Raw genomic sequence first — 18762 nt, 5'->3', positions numbered from 1 at the left:
TGGAAAATTGTGTATGCACACTCTGCATGACTATATATTAGTTCCAGGTGATTGAATATGTGACTTCTCCCGATAGAGAATAAGTAATAGAAACAATTTAAAACGAGGGTGAAAGCGTCGGTTTAGCTATATTGTGGCCTACGATGGGACGCCTCCAGTAGTTTGAGCGGAATAGAATCATGAGTGACAATCAAAGAGTGTGACTCTAGTGCTCCAAATCGATCCAAACTCAGGGAGTTGAAACTGAGAAACCTAGAGACATGAATCCATGTCAATACGGTCAACCATCCTAGAAACTTAGAAAACCACCACGACAACCCTAGATGACAAAGGTAGCCTCCTAGGCCTATAGCAACTAGTACAATGTCTATAAAACTTCCACTTTCTTTTCTACTCTACGGTTGAGTTAGGCCTGAGGTTGGTTAGAGACGTGTGACTTGATAGTTTGTAGGATTACTCTGTATGAAAGATCCATCTTGTTGGAGGGCGTTGATCATGCAGGTAGCCAGTGGTTATCCTACACGATGGATCCGTCTTGTGGGAGAGCGTTAATCATGCGGGTAGCCAGTGGTTACCCTACACAGTAGATCCGTCTTGTGGAAGGACGTCGGAACCTCAAAAATCGAGTCGTAACATCAAATGATAGCTACAAAATATGACGCCCAATGCATCTGTCGTTTCCTCTCCCCTTTCCATCATGTCATACTCTATAAACTAAAAGATCGCCATCTTGATTGCATCTTCATTGTTATCGAACTTGAGAGTGGGAAATATCTTATCAAACTCATACCTTTTCAAATCAACTCCATCGTCGTTTAAAGAAAAGGCTCTGAGCCATTTAGTGACATTAGTCTTCACATCCATACTCTCATGCCTTAATTCAGTAATCAAGTCAAAACTCTTTGAAACCAAATGAAACTTTCTTCTCTAACACCTTAAAATTTATTATATTTGGACATTGTTGGATGACAGTCCCACGTCAGCTAATTTAAGGAATAATCGTGGGTTTATAATCAAATAATACTATCTCCATTAATATGAGGCCTTTTGGGAAAGTCCAAACCAAAGCCATGAAAGCTTATGCTCAAAATAGACAATATCATACCATTATGTAGAGTCGTGTTCATCTAACATGGAATCAGAGTCATGCCCTATCAAATGTCGAACAAAAGTATTGTGAGCCTCGAAGGCATGGTCAAAAATGACTAAGACTCCAAAATAAAAGGAGTCGAGCCTCGATTAAGGGGAGACGTACTTTGTTTGAGGGAAAGTGTTCGAAATAATGACATGTTATATCCTTGTTTTAACCTCTTCCCAATAGACTGGTTTTAAAACTGTGAGACTGACAGCGATACGTAACGAGCTAAGGCGGACAATATCTGCTAGCAGTGAGTTTAGGCTGTATACAGTTGGTATCAGAGCTAGGCACTGAGCGGTGTGCCAATGAGAACGTTGGGCTTCCAAAGAGGTATCTTGTGAGATCACAAATCAATTGGAGAGTGGAATGAAACATTTTTTATAAGGACGTGGAAACTTTTCCCTAATAGACTCATTTTAAAACTTTGAGGTTGACAATGATACGTCTTGAACTGTTACAATTTCATTTGGCTTCAATTACTCGCTTCGGTATGCTTCGATCGAGTCGTGACATTCGTATCCAAGCAAGAGTGCAGAGATAGATGACAAGAGGCAGAGGTAGTCTGAGGAAGCCAAGAATACATTTCACCTTTGGTTGAATGATCAAAGCAGCTTGGACTTGATTTGGACACCACAAAACAAACACCAACATCCAGAAAATTCAACTATATATAGTTTAAAACATGTTGGAATCATGTTGGAATAAGTTAGGTTTTATTTTTCGATTTAAATTTTGATATGAAAGGGTTTGTACGGTCCGGGACAAACATTCTTGATCGTTTACCCAATCTGGTCGTGTTGATTCGTTGGGTTTTTCTCTCAATTAATAAAACAAGAAACATGCAAAACACAAACACAAGTAACCTATGAAACCATTTGTATGCAAATTGTCTTGAAATTAATTCGTCAAATTGATGATAAAATAAACGGATTCTCCGGTGAACATTATACACCTATTACACAACAACTCTTTAGAAAAAGGCCAAGCAAAGTAGACAACGGGTGAGAGAAATTATTAGTTTTTTAACGGCACAAGCCCACTGCTAGTAGATACTGTTCGCTTAGGCTAGTTACATATCACCGTCAGCCACACAATTTTTAAAACACATGTTTTAGGGAGAGATTTTCACCTTCTTATAAGGAATGTTTCGTTCCTCTCTCCAACCGACCTAGATCTTACAAGTTTCTTCTCAACAAATAAGTGATTGAGCCAATAAAACTCTACCTAATAGCGATATAGTTAGAGAGGTAACAAAACCAAGCTAAAAGTCGTCACATTTTCTAAAAGGTACGATCCAAAGAAGCTAAAGCTCCATCTCTTTAATGTTCGATCCCGAAAATTTTGACGACGAACATAAGCTATAGTAACATAAAATTTATGTAAAAGACAATAGTGGAAGTAATGGCGGCTGATGGAATTGACACTCTCCTTAAATTATGCTAAAAATCTACACCAACCAAGTCTTGGTTTGGTCGTTGATTGTTAATAGTGGACGACAAATTTGAAAATAGAATTAAATTCCCCTATGATTGCCATATATATTATATTATAAATTTTGATTATTATATATTTTTAGAGGATTATGTTCCGGATTCTACGAAATAAGTACTTTTTAAAATCATATTTATTTTTGTGTAAATAATAATTCAAAGTATGTTTAGTTAAGTCTCATACGATAAAAAATGGTTCTTTCGAGAATTTAATGTGTTTGGTCTTTTCCTCAAGTACTTTCGAGAATTTAACGTGTAAGTACTTTCGATGATTAATAATTCAAAGCCCAATCTAAGTCTACCGCTAGCATCTCTTTTGGTCTTTTCCTCAAGGTTTAAAACATGTTCTCTAAGGACCGAGTTTCATACTCTTATAAAAAATGTTTCGTTTCCCTCTCCAATCGATGCGAGATCTCACTTTCCACCTCTCTTGGAGACTCAACGTCCTCGTTGGCTCAAACCCATATGAGATCTTACATTCCACCTCCTTTAGGGACCCAACGTCCTTGTTGGCTCCAACCAATGTGGGATCTCACATTCCACTTCCCTTGAGGACCTAACGTTTTCGCCAGCACACTGTCCAATGCCTGCCTCTTGGGAGCGCAACGTCCTCACTGGCACACTACCCAATGCCTGATTCTTGGAGGCTCAAAGTCCTCGTTGGCACATTGTCCCGTGCATGCTCTTGGGAGCCCAATGTCCTCACTGACACACGCACATTGCTCTATGTCTATCTCTGATACTATTTGTAATATCTCAAGCCCACTACGGGCAGATATTGTTCTCTCTCAGTTTTCTCTTTCAAGATTTCCCTCCAAGTTTTAAATAGAACCTCCTAAAAAAAAGTTTTCACACCCTTATAAGTAATTTTTCGTTCCCTTCTCCAACTAATGGAAGATCTCACCAATACAATGTCATTCATTCATATTCTCGAGTTTTGATTTTGTGAAATAAAACTCTCATTTATATCATTAATTACATCATTAAACTTAAATTAATGATTATTTTTCAAAATTTCGAGGGCAACGAACTCTTAGTTTCTTCTATGATCTGCTCTCAACTCAACCGATAATACATCAATTGCTATTCTAAAGAACGATGTTCCATTTTAACTCGATTAATTCTTGTACCCAAAAAAAAAATATATCATTTCATACCTAAAAGGTTTCTAGCCATTGTGAGAATATTTATTTTCTTGGCTTTTCTACAAAAACACATTGACAATTACTTCATCCACATGGACACCAACGATAAAAATGACAATTTAATTTCTAACAATTTAATCTCTAAATTTTAATATATATATCAAATTATTTAAGTGTATTTTAGTTATTATAACTATTTTCAACTATTTAGAATTAATATATCAACTACCGTCCACCTATTTTCCACGCTGATATTTGAAATTTATAGAATAATCATTTATTTCACATGACCATTTTGACTTTTCATAAGCCGACTTTGTCTAGCTGTTCAACGACACCTTCTGAGTATCTATTACCTACAAAATTAAAAGTTCAAATATCAATTAATAAACGGAATATGTTTCTGAAAGTTTAATGATATATTATATATTTTTTTGAAGTTTACGAGACAATTTTTAAAAATAAGATTAAAAGTTTATACCTGTAATTTAATTTAAATATTTTTTTCTCCCCCTCACAATTATATGTTTTTCCATACGTTCTACCTTCGATATTAGCTATTTTCGTGTCTTCACAACGATCTCTATTTATTTTTTGTTCTTCCATAAAAGGTACGGTGAGGATGGAGAAGCCTTTTCCATCTACATCTCCGTTCACTTTCATTCTTCATCCTACAAATTTTTTTTTTTTTGTAGTGATTGAGACGTTCATTTTTATTTTTTAAAAAAAATAATTCTTCGGAAAAAACTTTCTAATGCATAATCTTCGTTTTATAATATAATTTCTATTAAAAAATAATATAATATAATATTTTAGTCACTTTTAATATTATAGCATAGTCTTCTATAATAAAAAATTAAATTAAATTAACATAGTTTTAACTTAAATATTATAATTATAGGCTCAAAACATTGCGTAAAGTTTATAAGAAACCGAAGTTACTTATTTTGTATTCAAATTTCGTAACTTTATACTTAAGAAATAAAGTATAGCCGGTTGAAACAAAACTAGTCGAGCTGTAAAAAGTTCTGACAATAATTGAAAGACAAAAATAAATAAACTTTATTAGTTATTATGTGTAAAAAATTAGAAATGAGACAGGGCGGGTAGGTAATTGGTCAAGATAGGGAATACAATTCTCGTCTCCTGCCCTATACTCGGTTTATCTCAAGGGAGAAATCTCACCTACTTTTCATTGAAACAGAATTTCTCATTTCTATTTTGGGACCGATGATTAATCTTATAGTTTTCGGTTTCATACATGTGCCTGCATGCACGTTTTAAATTCTAATGAAACAAAAACGTTTTCTAGAACCCGTTTTTAAGATTTCACATTCAAATGAATTTCTAGCATTGGTGGGTCAAAACTCAAGAAACACAACCCCACCAAAGAAAATGAAAATCTTCTTGATGGTCTTATAATTTCTTCATGAAACTATTTCCTATAAAAACATAAACAAAGAACTCGTTTTTGTAACCCGAAAATTACAGCCTCTCCCGCTCGATCTTTGTTTGTGTGGTTATGGCGGCTGAGGGATACGAAGGAGTATTGGTTTATTTTGGGTGTGCAGGGTGGCTGAAGAGGGTTTATAAGAAGGTTGAACATGAAGTGATCGAAATGGTGAAAATGACGAAGAGCGTTGGGCGAGATCCGAGACGAATTATTCACTCGATCAAAGTTGCTTTGGCCATCACTTTGGCTTCGTTTTTCTACTACTTTAAGCCTCTTTATGATAGTTTTGGTGCCTCGGCAATTTGGGCTATTATTACCGTTATTGTCGTCTTTGAATTCTCAGTCGGTGCGTTTTATATCTATTTGATCACTAAACTTAATTTATTGATCAAGATGATTTTATGAATTTAGCTTCAACAATATACTTTTCTTCAAAAATGTTATATCACGTGGAGTCGGGAATTTAACATAAAACCCATCAAAAAAAGTAGAGATTATCACGACCGAGCTACACGTATATTGACCTAAAAAACAAATATTATATCGCCCTAATTTGGTGGATGTTTGGCTTGTTTTGTGACAGGTGCAACCATTGGCAAGGGTCTGAATAGAATGATAGCAACTATATTAGGAGGAGCCCTAGGGTTTGGGACTCATTACTTAGCCAACTTATGTGGAGATAAGGGCCAGCCTCTCATTCTTGGTGCCCTCGTCTTTGTAGTAGGTACACAAAATATACCTCCATCGTCTAAACCGTTACTATTAACCTTTAATTACGGCTTACCATAGGTATCATATTTGATCTTGTATTATAGTCAAGTATCTTGTATCCATTTATTATTCTCTCCATTTCTGTCTCTTGCTATAATTATAAATAGACAACTTTCACCACCGTTTAGGTGTGGTGGTTTCACTAAATATTCTCATGGTATCAAAGCTCGTTCGGTTTAGTAACTTTGATCCTTTCTTCTCTATGGCTTCCGAATCCTCTTATCATCTTTTTCCTCCAATTTCTCATCGTCTAAATCTAAAAGTTCTTGAACTAAACTTAGTTAACTACATAAACCCGTCGCGGTTCGGATCGATTCAATTCTTACGTTCTAAGTTCTAAAGTGATTGTTTTTTATGATCTTGATTAAAACAGCTGCAATAGCATCTTTCATGAGGTTCTTCCCAAGTATGAAGGCAAGATATGACTATGGGCTTTTGATATTCATCTTGACGTTTTCAATGGTGGCTGTGTCAAGTTATAGAGATGATGAAGTTCTAAAGCTTGCTTCTGATAGGTTTCTAACCATTGTCATTGGGAGCTTCATTGCTGTCTCCATTTGCATTTTTGTTTGCCCTATTTGGATTGGTAATGATCTTCATGACCAGCTTGTTAACAACGTTGAAAACCTTGCCACCTTCTTACAAGGTACAATTGTTTAAGCTTAGCTACTTTGTTTGATAATCTTCTTACAAAATAATTGCACAAACGTATGATTGTAGGATAGTAGTTGAAAACATGGATTATTAACTAGCGTAATAGCTCGATCGGTAAGATGTTTTGTAACAGTCTAAGCTCATTGCTAGTAAATATTGTCCACTTTTTAAAATCGTGAGTCTGACGGCGATATAATGGGCCAAAGTAGACAATATCTGCTAACGGTGGACTTGAGCTGTTATAAATGGTATTAGAGCCATGTTATTGTGAGGAACAAAGTCTTTCTTATAAGTGTGTGGAAACCTCTCCGCAACAGATATGTTTTAAAATTGTGAGGCTGACGGCGATATGTAACGAGCCAAACGGACAATATCTGTTAGTGATGGGTTTAGGCTGTTATAAATAGTATTAAAGCCAGACACCGGGCGGTGTGCTAGAGAGGACGCTGGGCTCCAAGGGGTGGATTGTGAGATCTCACATCGATTGGAGAGTGAAACGAAACATTCCTTATAAGGGTGTGAAAACTTCTCCTTAGCAAACACGTTTTAAAACTGTGAGACTGACGGGAACGAAACATTTCTTATAAGGATGTGGAAACCTCTCCCTAGCAGTCTCATTTTAAAATCGTGAGACTGACGGGAACGAAGCATACCTTATAAGAGTGTGGAAACCTCTCCCTAGCAGTCTCGTTTTAAAACCGTGAGGTTGACAGCGATACGTAACGGGCTAAAGCGGACAATATCCACTATCGATGGGCTTGGGCTATTACAAATAGTATTAAAGCCAGACACTAGGCAATGTGCCAGCGAGAACGATGGCCTCCAAGGGGGGTAAATTGTGAGATCTCACATCAGTTGGAGAGAGAAACGAAGCATTCCTTATAAGAGTGTGGAAACTTTTGTGGGCGGATTGTGAGATCCTATATTGATTGGAGAGGGGAACGAAGCATTCCTTTGAAAAGTGTGGAAACCTTTCCCTAGCAGACGTGTTGTAAAACCGTGGGGCTAACGGCGCAAGTAACAGGCCAAAACGGACAAATATTTGCTAGCCATGTTTGGGCTTTACACGTTTATTCATTCTAACACGATAACCTGGACTTGGGATGTTACACGTTTATTCATTCTAACATGATAACCAACCTTTACACACCTTTTGAACCCTAGGGTTTAACTAAAAACATGATGACATGCAGAGTTTGGAGCTCAATATTTTAGATCATCACAAGGAGTTGAGCAAGTGAACAAAGCAAGCATGCACAAATACAAAACCATTCTAACTTCAAAACAAAGTGAAGAATCCATGGTGAGTTAAACAAACACATGAAATCAACTCAAAATCTCTTCCTTTTTTTCCCTACAAAACTCAACTAAATACAATCATATACTTAGGCTAACCTAGCAAGATGGGAGCCAGGGCCTCGCAAGTTCGGATTTCGCCATCCATGGAAACAGTACCTAAATATCAGTAGCTCGGCTCGAGAGTGCGCATATCGCGTTCGAGTGCTCGATGTCTACCTCGAAAATAACGATCAAATTCAAATTGAGAGCCAATTCAAAGAGGAGTTTCTAAGAATGTGCAAAGAATCAGCAAAGGCTCTAAAAGAAGTAGCAATGGCAATCAAGAAAATGGCACCACCAGCCTTGGCAAGTGCTCATATTGAAAGGGCAAAGGCCACAACCGAGAATCTGAGCTCCCTTTTGGCGAACCATCGGTTTGAGGGTTTGGAGATGATCCCAACAGCCACATTGGTTTCATTGCTAATTGATTTGCTTTGTTGCATTGAAAAGGTGGCAGATTGTACTCGAGAATTGGGTTGTGTAGCCAATCTTAGAAGGGGTGAGTCGTTGGGTGCGGTGGTGCCAGCGGCTGATCAAGATTTGATTAATGTATGAACAATGTTTTGTTGCCATACTAGATAGTTTAAGCTTTCTTGTAAGGGAAGGCTTCCATTTTCGATGATCGACAACTTTAGGTTTCGCTCGTTCGGTAATGAAGGAAGGGATCCCGATATTGGGATAAACACTATTTTCTAAAGATCAATTTTGGGTATGAACCTAATGGGGAATATAGCAAGTAGAACGGTGAAAAACAAGCACACCGTCAATTTTAACGTGAAAAAACTTCCTCACGATTAGAGATGTTCATGGGGCGGGGCTGGGATGGGAAGCATTTTTCGTCCCTATCCCTACCACCTATTTCATTATTCATCCTCGTGAAATTTACCATTTACTTTTTGTCTGGATTGAGGGGGATTAACTCGTGGGGATTTGTGATATCCTACATTGGTTGGGGAAGAGAACAAAACACCCTTTATAAGGGTGTGGAAACCTTTCCCTAGCGTATTTTACGCCTTAAGGGGAAGCCCGAAAGAGAGAGGACAACATCGGCTAGCGATGGATCTGGGTTGTTACAAGATCAAATTCTTAACAGGTAATTTTTATCGGTTTATTATTTTATATAGTCTTTAACCATAACTATTACCATCAAAATTTCAAAATTAACTCTTTTTTAATTTAGTTTTGTAATTTTTTTTAATATTATTGAAAATATATTTATATTACATGAAACGGGCGGGAAATTGGGTGGGAATGAGGACGGGAAATATCATCCCAGCCCCAGCCTCATTTATCTAAAGGAGAAAAAATGTTCCTCACTTCCTCCCCTATTCCTCATCTAAATGGGGAATCTCCTCGTTCGAGGTTAGATAAAATAAACATCTCTACTCACGATAGGAGGAAAAACTACGGATCATATTAATATCTCGAATGGGTTATAATGGGTTATAATGGGTTCTCTGAAGTCACAAACTAAGGCATACAACAACTAATATCTCGAGATAAGAAATGTGTAAAGACAAGGACATACAATACGAGTAGCTAGAGATGTTCATCGAACATGTTGTAAGATCAAGTCAATATAGTTTTCGCGTTCATGTTATTTTACGCTCTTAAACAATATGTTACCAATTAATTTAAATATCTTTTGATATGTTGTTTGGAATCCAAATTTTTATACTCATGCATCTAAATTTATGGTGAACAATGAAAAAAAATTGAGTCATAAATATGTTCTATGTTATAAATAGCTGCAAGGGAAGATTTGTATTTTGTATATCAATTTCTTTAACTTTGATATCAGCTGAGACAAGAATTATGGGACTCTTGGGTATCATCACCTTCTTCCCTTCACTTCTTGTTCTTATGATTATGAGCTGTTTGAAGAATCGTGTTGTTGGCGAAGAACTTACGTTTGATGAGAACTACTTTGTCACCTATAGTCAAGATCATTTCGTACGGTTACGGGATGGATCAGAAGTTCAACTCTCTCTTGATCAGGCTTCAGGTCTCTATCGAAAGAAAATCTCTCGTTTTTCTTATAATTTAGTTTAATCTCTCTCAAAATATGTCGTTAATGGATAATAATGATATGCTTATGCAACACAATTTTGTTGGATATTGACCAAAAAAATATGTCAAACAATTTGGTTTTAAAAGTTTCGATTAGGTTAACTTTGATTTTAAAAATTCAAATTGCATTAGAATGGTATGGTTAATTCTTTGAAAATCATAGTTTTTATTACATGTGCGCATATACTGATGCCCGAGTATATAAGGGATACATGAGCTAACCTAGATTTATCCTCCAAATATGAAATTACGGTTAAAATATACTTTAAAATTTGACCGCGACGACGACAAGAAACAGCTTTTTTCTATAAATATGCTATATGAGAATAACGTGTAATTTTGATTGAACAAAATAAAGGAACTTGTTTCAAGTCGAAGCTCGAGTACGGTTCAGGATATTTTCAGATGAAATTAAAGCTGCCATCAAGAGCCTCTCCAGGAGTAGTCACAACTTTTTACGTAAGATCTTAGTTTTTTTAGTCCATTCATTCTCTTCTTAATCTATCAACTTGTTTCGAAAGAGTTCATTTTGTGTTGTATTTTTCGAGATAATGTTATTAGTAGAAAAATAAGGGAGTGGATTGAGAATTCTTCCCGTAAGCAAAACGGGGTCAGGGATGGAGATTATAATCCTCGTCTTCGTCCCGGCTTGTCTCACTTTCTATATATAAATATATCTATATCTATATGCATCAAAACGTTATATATTCAAAAGCGTCCCTACTTCCATGCTTCCACCCTGCTAGTGAACATCTATGTAAATAATTATGATACGATGAAATACAGCTACATTCAAATCTAGACAACGATTCAGGAGCTCACGATGAGCTTGATTTCGAGTTCTTGGGCACGGAAGGACCTGAACATATCCTACAAACTAACATTTTTGCCAACGACACTGGAGGAAGAGAGCAAAGACTTCGTTTATGGTTCGATCCAACCTTAACTTTTCATAGCTATTCAATCCTTTGGAACTCCCATCAAATTGTGTAAGTTCCCTCAAAACCCATCAACTATGAACACAAACTTAACAAACCCAATCATTAATTATGCAAAAACCCTCCAACTATTGAGTATTTATGATGAAAATTTCAGGTTCTTTGTAGATGAAATCCCAATAAGAGTGTTTAAAAACCACACATCCATTGGGGGCAGATACCCATCGCAAGCAATGGTTGTGATGGGAAGCATTTGGAATGGCGAGGCGTGGGCATCAGGAGGCAAGAAAGTGGATTGGTCTCAGGCACCTTTTCAAGCAAATTATAAAGGCTTTGTCATTCTTGGCTGCCCATTTGGAAACCGCTGTGATTCGGAGGCCTTGGAATGGAACAGTGGTCGACAATGGCAGCTAAATCCTAGACAACAAGAACTGTACGAGGATGTGAAGAGAACATATGTGTACTATGATTATTGTTCTAACCCGACAGGACGTGAGCTGTATAAAGAGTGCCAGTTTGAATGATATAAGCTGGAAGAATGAAACTACTATGTAGTTTATAAGATAAAAATCATGGAAGAATTTTGTTTGATTTGTGTTTTGATGTTTGAGGGGCTACGTTCACTAATATATGTTTGAATTCGGTCGGTTTGTGAGTTTTTCTAGTTCAAGATGAACGTTCTGGTGAGTTACGTATGTTTTCATCTTTGGAAGGATCGACGTATTCTTTTCAAATGTTTCTACAAATAAACACGAACCCTTTTATCGGCTTTGGTCGTACAATGAAGATAACAACTTACGAGTGGATAGGAAATCGAAAGAGGCTGAATTTGGCACGTTTCTCGCTCGTTTCAACTTGTGGATAAGGATTGGATGATTTTATATAGGAGAAAAATTTAAGGATTATCTAAGATATTGAAGGTATAGCAGACGAAACAACGTGGAGGATTTGAACAACCATCAGATTAAGAAAAACCAACTTGGATTACCAAACCCGACTCCTGAGACTCTGCGCTCAATGAAGTTCAAAGATGGGTCGAGTAACATCAAGCTTCTAATGCTGAAAAGTGGCATCAATGCCTGCAACGGATCCTAAAAGCAAGAGAGTAAAGATCGAGACAGACAACCATCCTCGAGCGAGAATCCGGAGAAGAGTGGACAACTCTTTCCCAATGGCAGCAATCCAAAGTCGAGTTGTAAGAGTCCAAAGAGGAGAAGAGAGGGATGGAGCTATTCGAAAAAGTTGTAGTACATAGAAGGTAGGCTTTGAAGAGGAGCGGTATCCGCTAATAGCTAGCCTATTCACTCAACCCTCTCTTTAAAGAGCTTTCCTTTTTTCGTTTCCTTGAACGGTAGCCGTCCTAGAGACCGTCTTAGTGAATAGTGTGGATGTTCCTTATGCAGCTAGTTACTTGGTGGTTTGTTGATCGTACACAACAAAATACGAGGGAGGAAGAAGAACACTACGAAACGGGCAGGGACAGCAGAAATTCAATCCCTAAACTCCGCTAAATGTATCTATTTGGTCCTCAAACTTTTAAATACGTCTAATAGAGTCTAATAGATCTCTAAACGTTCGAAAAAAGCAAGAGACAGAACAATAAACAGAGCCCAAATTGCAATAAATTCACAGGAGAGATAATTACACAGCCCAACCAAAAAAGATAGCAGCAGAAGCAGCAGTAGCATGATACAAAGCAAGCCCCTCTCATATCTCACACATATACTCTTCTTCTACAAGCAATGAGCTTCAGAAACAGAATCCCAACAAATGTACAACACTGCATATACCCTCTTCTATACCTTCACCGATTTATTTACTATGTCGAATAAACGAGAAAAAAAAAGCAAGAAAAACAACACGGCCAATGAACGAGCCAAACGACCAACCTAAACTCTTATCCAAAACGATGATTAGGGAAGATATGGATATGTCTTCACCTATGATAAGTTTGTTTCCAGATAGACCTGGCCTAAATTCTTTACTAAAAGAAAGTACTGAAGGAAAATAATTGTTATGCTTTCTTACCAAGATGAAACGATGACTAGAAGCGCTCGAGTAAACGGTTAGTTGCATTTTCCAAATACTGCAAGGACTTTCTTTCCGTATGGACTTGTCCTGAGTACGGGAATATGTGGCCTTATCGCTTCGACCAATTTAGTATGAAGATTACCCTGCATGGCAGACAAACAGACATTCATCTAATTACATTACAAATCAGTTTTCCAAAAGCCTTCCTTTGCATTAGAAAAGTGCGAAAACAGTTGGACGATATAATATAAGAGAAATTTCGACATTTTACATTCGAGTTTCAGTAGCACCAAAGCATTAGGATCTTTGACTAGAAAGATTGTTCAGGGTCAATCAGTCAGTAAAAGAAAACGTATCTTCTAAGAAAATTTTGCTAGTGTGATTCAAAAATGGGACAGCGTAAAGAGTAATCCTTCCACGGTCCCTAACCATTTTAAGTTAAACGACACGTGGGGTTAGGGGAATTGAATCTCTAACTCTTCATTGAAGGTATATGCCTGAACGAGTTGAACTATGCTAACCTACTCAGCAAAATTCCCTAATGGCATGACGTTGAAAATATTGCTAGTGTGACTCAAAAATGGGACAGTGCAAAGAGTAATCCTCCCACGGTCCCCATCCCCTCACACCATTTTAAGCTAAACGACATGTGGGGTTAGGAGAATTGAATCTTTAACCTCTTCACCGAAGGTATAAACCTCCTCACACCATTTTAAGCTAAACGACACGTGGGGTTAGGAGAATTAAATCTTTAACCTCTTCACTGAAGGTATAAACCCCCTCACACCATTTTAAGCTAAACGACACGTGGGGTTAGGAGAATTGAATCTTTAACCACTTCACCGAAGGTATAGACCCCCTCACACCATTTTAAGCTAAACGACACGTGGGGTTAGGAGAATTGAATCTTTAACCTCTTCACTGAAGGTATAGACCCCCTCACACCATTTTAAGCTAAACGACACGTGGGGTTAGGAGAATTGAATCTTTAACCTCTTCACTGAAGGTATAGACCCCCTCACACCATTTTAAGCTAAACGACACGTGGGGTTAGGAGAATTGAATCTTTAACCTCTTCACTGAAGGTATAGACCCCCTCACACCATTTTAAGCTAAACGACACGTGGGGTTAGGAGAATTGAATCTTTAACCTCTTCACTGAAGGTATAGACCCCCTCACACCATTTTAAGCTAAACGACACGTGGGGTTAGGAGAATTGAATCTTTAACCTCTTCACTGAAGGTATAGACCCCCTCACACCATTTTAAGCTAAACGACACGTGGGGTTAGGAGAATTGAATCTTTAACCTCTTCACTGAAGGTATAGACCCCCTCACACCATTTTAAGCTAAACGACACGTGGGGTTAGGAGAATTGAATCTTTAACCTCTTCACTGAAGGTATAGACCCCCTCACACCATTTTAAGCTAAACGACACGTGGGGTTAGGAGAATTGAATCTTTAACCTCTTCACTGAAGGTATAGACCCCCTCACACCATTTTAAGCTAAACGACACGTGGGGTTAGGAGAATTGAATCTTTAACCTCTTCACTAAAGGTATATGCCTGAACCAGTTGAACTATGCTAACCTACTCAACAAAATTCTCTAAATTATAGTTGGCATGACGTTGAAACGAGGGATGCATAGTTTTTATTTCTTTAAGATGACTTTTATAGTAACGTTTCCAAATTTGAAAAGTTACGAGCACCGTTTGACAATAGAAAGCGTCACACATTCTTCATATATGAACACAATTACCAAAAAGAAAAGGGAAATCTTGGCCCTAACCTCTGTATTACCCAATGCCGTTTGAATTACATAATTGCCATATGGGTCCTGCATGATTTTACCAAATTGTGGATCATTGATCAACTCATGCATAATCTTAGGGAGTTGTCCTCCATATGCAAATAGCAGGCATTTTTCGACGACGTTGCTACTATATTTCTGCATGGACAAGTCTCCATAATTACCCTCTAGCTGTTTGTGTATAGCTTCCATAGCCCATCGCTGATTAAGCTTGAGGATGAACTGCACAACATAGTTCCTGCATATAATTTAATTTAGTCAGTTCATGTTCATAGTTCCAAATCAACTCCAACATTCATACTGAAGTTGAATATGAGTCAGAAAACAAAGCTAACATGATCCTATAGCTACAAAGAGAATAATTCTTAATATTCATACTTATTTTAGATCAATCCAAAACTTTTTCTTGAGCTGTTTCCAAAATAAATAAAAGACACACTACTTTGATCCTCCTAGTTTCAGTTTCGGTTCACTTAGCCTCTATACTTGCAAAATGTTCGTTCTTATCTCATCCATGTACGTTCGATTTTGGTTAATTGTGGTCCTAAAATGATCACTATTTAAGCGTTTTGAAAGTATAGAGACCATAATGAATCAAAATCGAAAGTACGGGACCAAAGGAGTACTTAAAACCAAAGAACATGAGATAGAGAGAGAAAAATGAAAGGGAGAGAGCATAGAATTACCCGTATTGATCTTGGGAAATAATCAGCGCATTTTGAGTGATCTCGCTTATTAAATTATCTCGTTCTAAGCTATTGGAACAACTGAGACATTTTTGAAGAACACAACAACCGTGGCGATCAGTTGCAAGATCAACACAACTATTTCTTGCAGCATCAAATAGTAACTGCAGCGAAAGCAGTAACAGATGAGAACACGAGCAACAACAACATTAACATTGAAATGAACGAAAAGAAAAGAAAGAGAGAAATTCCCGTCCCGCGTGCGATCGTTCTTATTACCACAAATTTTCTAGAATAGATTGTAGTTCAGATCATAAATTAGGTTCTAACCCATCAGTTCAAAGAGCTATCAAAGATCACTTACTTGAAGACTATGCTTGTTCTTGAGTGGGAAATAACCAAAGGAACAATTTGAATGAAAATAGCAAAAATCTCAAGAAAGATGCAAATAAAAACGATTACTTCGTTGCATCACGCATGGAATTTATTTTATAGTTTCCTATGATCAAACAGATACTGATGGCCTCCGTGTTGTTCAAAACGACAAAACTACAGATGAAAAGGTGAGTATCTTCACACTTGAAACAGATGGGGAAATATAATCCTCACCTCGCGGCAACTAGGCATTAAATAATCGAGGCAATGTTGTGCCACATGGTTGCCGTTTATGTTCTTCATCAGAGTAACTATACCAGGCTTTAAAGCCGAGATAATCATGTCGACTTGCTCTTGTGTTTTAAGAGTCTCAATAACCTTCTGAATAGCACGAGTCCTGTGGTAAAGATAGAAGAATTTAGGATATACGACCCGTGAGGTATTGAAAAGGACAGGAAAAGAGCGTACCCATGCATGTCACATGAAATTATAACAAGTTCGCCGTGGTTCTGTGTAATTCTATGTAGAATTTGCATCCGTTGATTTTCGTTACAAACTTCAAGCAGCTTCTGTACTAGATAATTTCCAAATGCATCTACCATGAGGTCAACAACATGATCGATGATTTCGTCGAAAATCTTCTCGATATCTTCATCTGTACCCTCCACAAATTTTCGTTGCAAGAAACGACAACCATGTTGGTCTTTAGCCATGAGAAATATTCTACCCCTGACTTCATCAACAGAGTTAAATCTTTCAGGAAACAACTTAAGACTCGCTGATTTCGAGTACATGGCAGATGAGTGATCACGATAAATGCATTCAGTCAAATTGTTCCATCGAACACAGCTATTTGAGCGAATTATTCTACTTTGGTTGACATGATTGGCTGATTTATCAGCACCAATAGACATAAACCTCATAGAATCAACTGTGTTCAATCTAGGACTCCTTGCAAGGATCTTTCTAGGAAAGGAAAATTTCTCCATACCTTGAATTGTGTCCATATAGTGTGATGGAAATACAGGACTAAACTGATTTGAACCCCTATGAAACGCAGACGTCTTCCAAGATGGTTCATAATTAGACTGTTCGAGATGGTGAGCTATTGGAACCTCGTAGTATGGCTGCTTACGATTCTGACATGAAATCCTACTTGCAATGTTCTCATGTGATTGAATTTGCTGCTTATGAAGATGCTGCAGGTATGGGTACTGCTCATGCATCCTATACAACTTATCCTCCTCGTTGTAATTCCAACCAATTTGACAATGATTTATCTGTTGCGGATGTATGTAACGAACCGGAGGCCGCCCGTTATGGAAAATTTGCTGCATTTGAGGTGTGGTAGGGAACTGCAAATTTGGAGAAGACACATTAGCCATCTCATGGGTTAACGGCATTGCAGGGGAGGACGTCTCGAAAGACTGTAGCTGACCAACCTGCCAGTTATTGTACTGTTCAGGTATATGTCTGGAAGGAGAGTTTTGATGGCTAAATTTTGTCATATGAGGGCTATGAACACCATTACTCAAGTGATTAGAAGAACCCCAAGAAGCTAACACTGATGGATCCATAATGTGTAATTGTTTATTCAAATTCTCTGAGTAATGATCCTCCAACAGAACGGCATGACCCTGCTGCAACGACTTCCAAGCACGCCCCTTCGCCTCATCGCCAAAGTTCAACTTTTCAAACGCAAGCGTCAAGGACGAGTCCCCTGGCATGGAATTTTGCCTAGATAATTGCTGGAGTTTACTCATAGAGATATTTCCATCCATCAAATTCCCATTGCTATCGAAATTTTGAACCGAAGGCCCTTCATAGGAGCTCACTGGTACCGAAAACAAGCCTTGTTCTTCATTATGTGCATTACCAGATGCCACATTTGGAAACTCATCACCAATAAGCCTCGCTAGATCAGCAAATTCCAGTTCATTACCCATCTCCTCCATTGTTGTATCTCACAAGCAAACCCCTCAACTAAAGAACAAATGAAACAGTACCACAAACGTTCCTACTTCAGCCTATAAAGCAGCAAAAGGCACACAGTTCTTCAGTTTCAACGATCAGTTCATAATTCAAACAAATTCCCAATCTACATTGCAAAGAAAAGCAATCAAATCACTATAATCCCACAACCCAGATAAGAACAACAAATTTAGAACAAAACCCAATAATCAGAATCCAATCAAAAATCACCAAACCCATAAAACTTATCACGATCGCTCACTAATAGAGTGTACCCTTCTTCATTACAATGAAAAAACAACATTCAGATAGATCAAAAACCCAAAAGTCATCTAAGAACACACACACAAATAGACAAAGAAAACTCCCAAAAACATGCTCGATCATCAAAATCAAAAACAGGGTCATAACCTCACAGAACTCGATCAAACAAAATCAGAATCGCAAGAGCTCCAAGAACACAAAGAAAGCAAAAGGATCAATCAAGACTAACCCAGTAAACGATGAGCAAAAGGCGAAAAGGGGGAATGTGGAGGAAAAAGGGAAAGTTTTTTATGAAAGAAGTTGGAAAAGAAAATGTGGGTTTTCCATGAATGATCGAATGGAATAGAAGGGGGATCGAAAGGGAAGGCAAAGCGGTGTAGGCGAAGAAGAAGAAGAAGAGGAGGAGGAGGAGAGGCGGCGTGAAGAAGAAGAGAAGGATTAAAGGAGGAGAAATTATAGGAAAAATAAAGAGAGATTTGTAAATATCAATCAAAAGGAGATAGAAATCAAGTAACTTGCATGGATTTGGAGTGTTACGTTTTCCATTGTTTCTTCCCCTTTTTTTTTTTTTTTTTTTTTTTTTTTTTTTTTTTTTTTTTTTTTTTTTTTTTTTTTTTTTTTTTTTT

The 18762-nt window shown here is 37.5% G+C and overlaps 3 protein-coding genes across 12 annotated transcripts; 2 read left to right on the top strand and 1 right to left on the bottom strand.

The window, feature by feature from the left end:
• The first annotated feature begins 5295 nt into the window (after window positions 1-5295).
• On the top strand, window positions 5296-8544 carry LOC111461339 (aluminum-activated malate transporter 2-like). Its single transcript, XM_023104836.1, has 5 exons — window positions 5296-5572; window positions 5810-5950; window positions 6371-6643; window positions 7845-7954; window positions 8041-8544. Exons 1-5 carry the CDS (start codon window positions 5296-5298, stop codon window positions 8542-8544), a joined length of 1305 nt encoding a protein of 434 aa, XP_022960604.1.
• A 1260-nt stretch (window positions 8545-9804) lies between these two features.
• On the top strand, window positions 9805-11521 carry LOC111461864 (xyloglucan endotransglucosylase/hydrolase protein 2-like). The gene is made up of 4 exons (XM_023105580.1): window positions 9805-9994; window positions 10418-10518; window positions 10846-11048; window positions 11155-11521. The coding sequence occupies exons 1-4, from the start codon at window positions 9805-9807 to the stop codon at window positions 11519-11521; spliced, it is 861 nt and encodes a 286-aa protein (XP_022961348.1).
• A 1082-nt stretch (window positions 11522-12603) lies between these two features.
• LOC111461817 (pumilio homolog 12-like) lies at window positions 12604-18732 on the bottom strand. Of its 10 annotated transcripts, none has more exons than XM_023105499.1 (7): window positions 18366-18614; window positions 16893-17999; window positions 16370-16634; window positions 16136-16298; window positions 15527-15690; window positions 14820-15078; window positions 12604-13171 (listed from the first exon to the last, which is right to left on the bottom strand). In XM_023105499.1, exons 2-7 carry the CDS (start codon window positions 17854-17856, stop codon window positions 13064-13066), a joined length of 1923 nt encoding a protein of 640 aa, XP_022961267.1. In that variant the 5' UTR covers window positions 17857-17999; window positions 18366-18614; the 3' UTR covers window positions 12604-13063. The 10 variants fall into 10 exon arrangements, with proteins under 10 accessions (XP_022961267.1, XP_022961266.1, XP_022961257.1 ...); XM_023105498.1 differs by having other exon boundaries at window positions 16370-17256; window positions 17344-17999; XM_023105489.1 differs by having other exon boundaries at window positions 16370-17999.
• Between the last annotated feature and the right edge of the window lie 30 nt (window positions 18733-18762).

Source organism: Cucurbita moschata, unplaced genomic scaffold (assembly GCF_002738365.1).
Source record: "Cucurbita moschata cultivar Rifu unplaced genomic scaffold, Cmos_1.0 Cmo_Scf00025, whole genome shotgun sequence".
NCBI classification, from domain to species: domain Eukaryota; kingdom Viridiplantae; phylum Streptophyta; class Magnoliopsida; order Cucurbitales; family Cucurbitaceae; genus Cucurbita; species Cucurbita moschata.
Note: the sequence above shows the minus strand (reverse complement) of the source record. Positions and strands in the feature narration are given on the sequence as shown.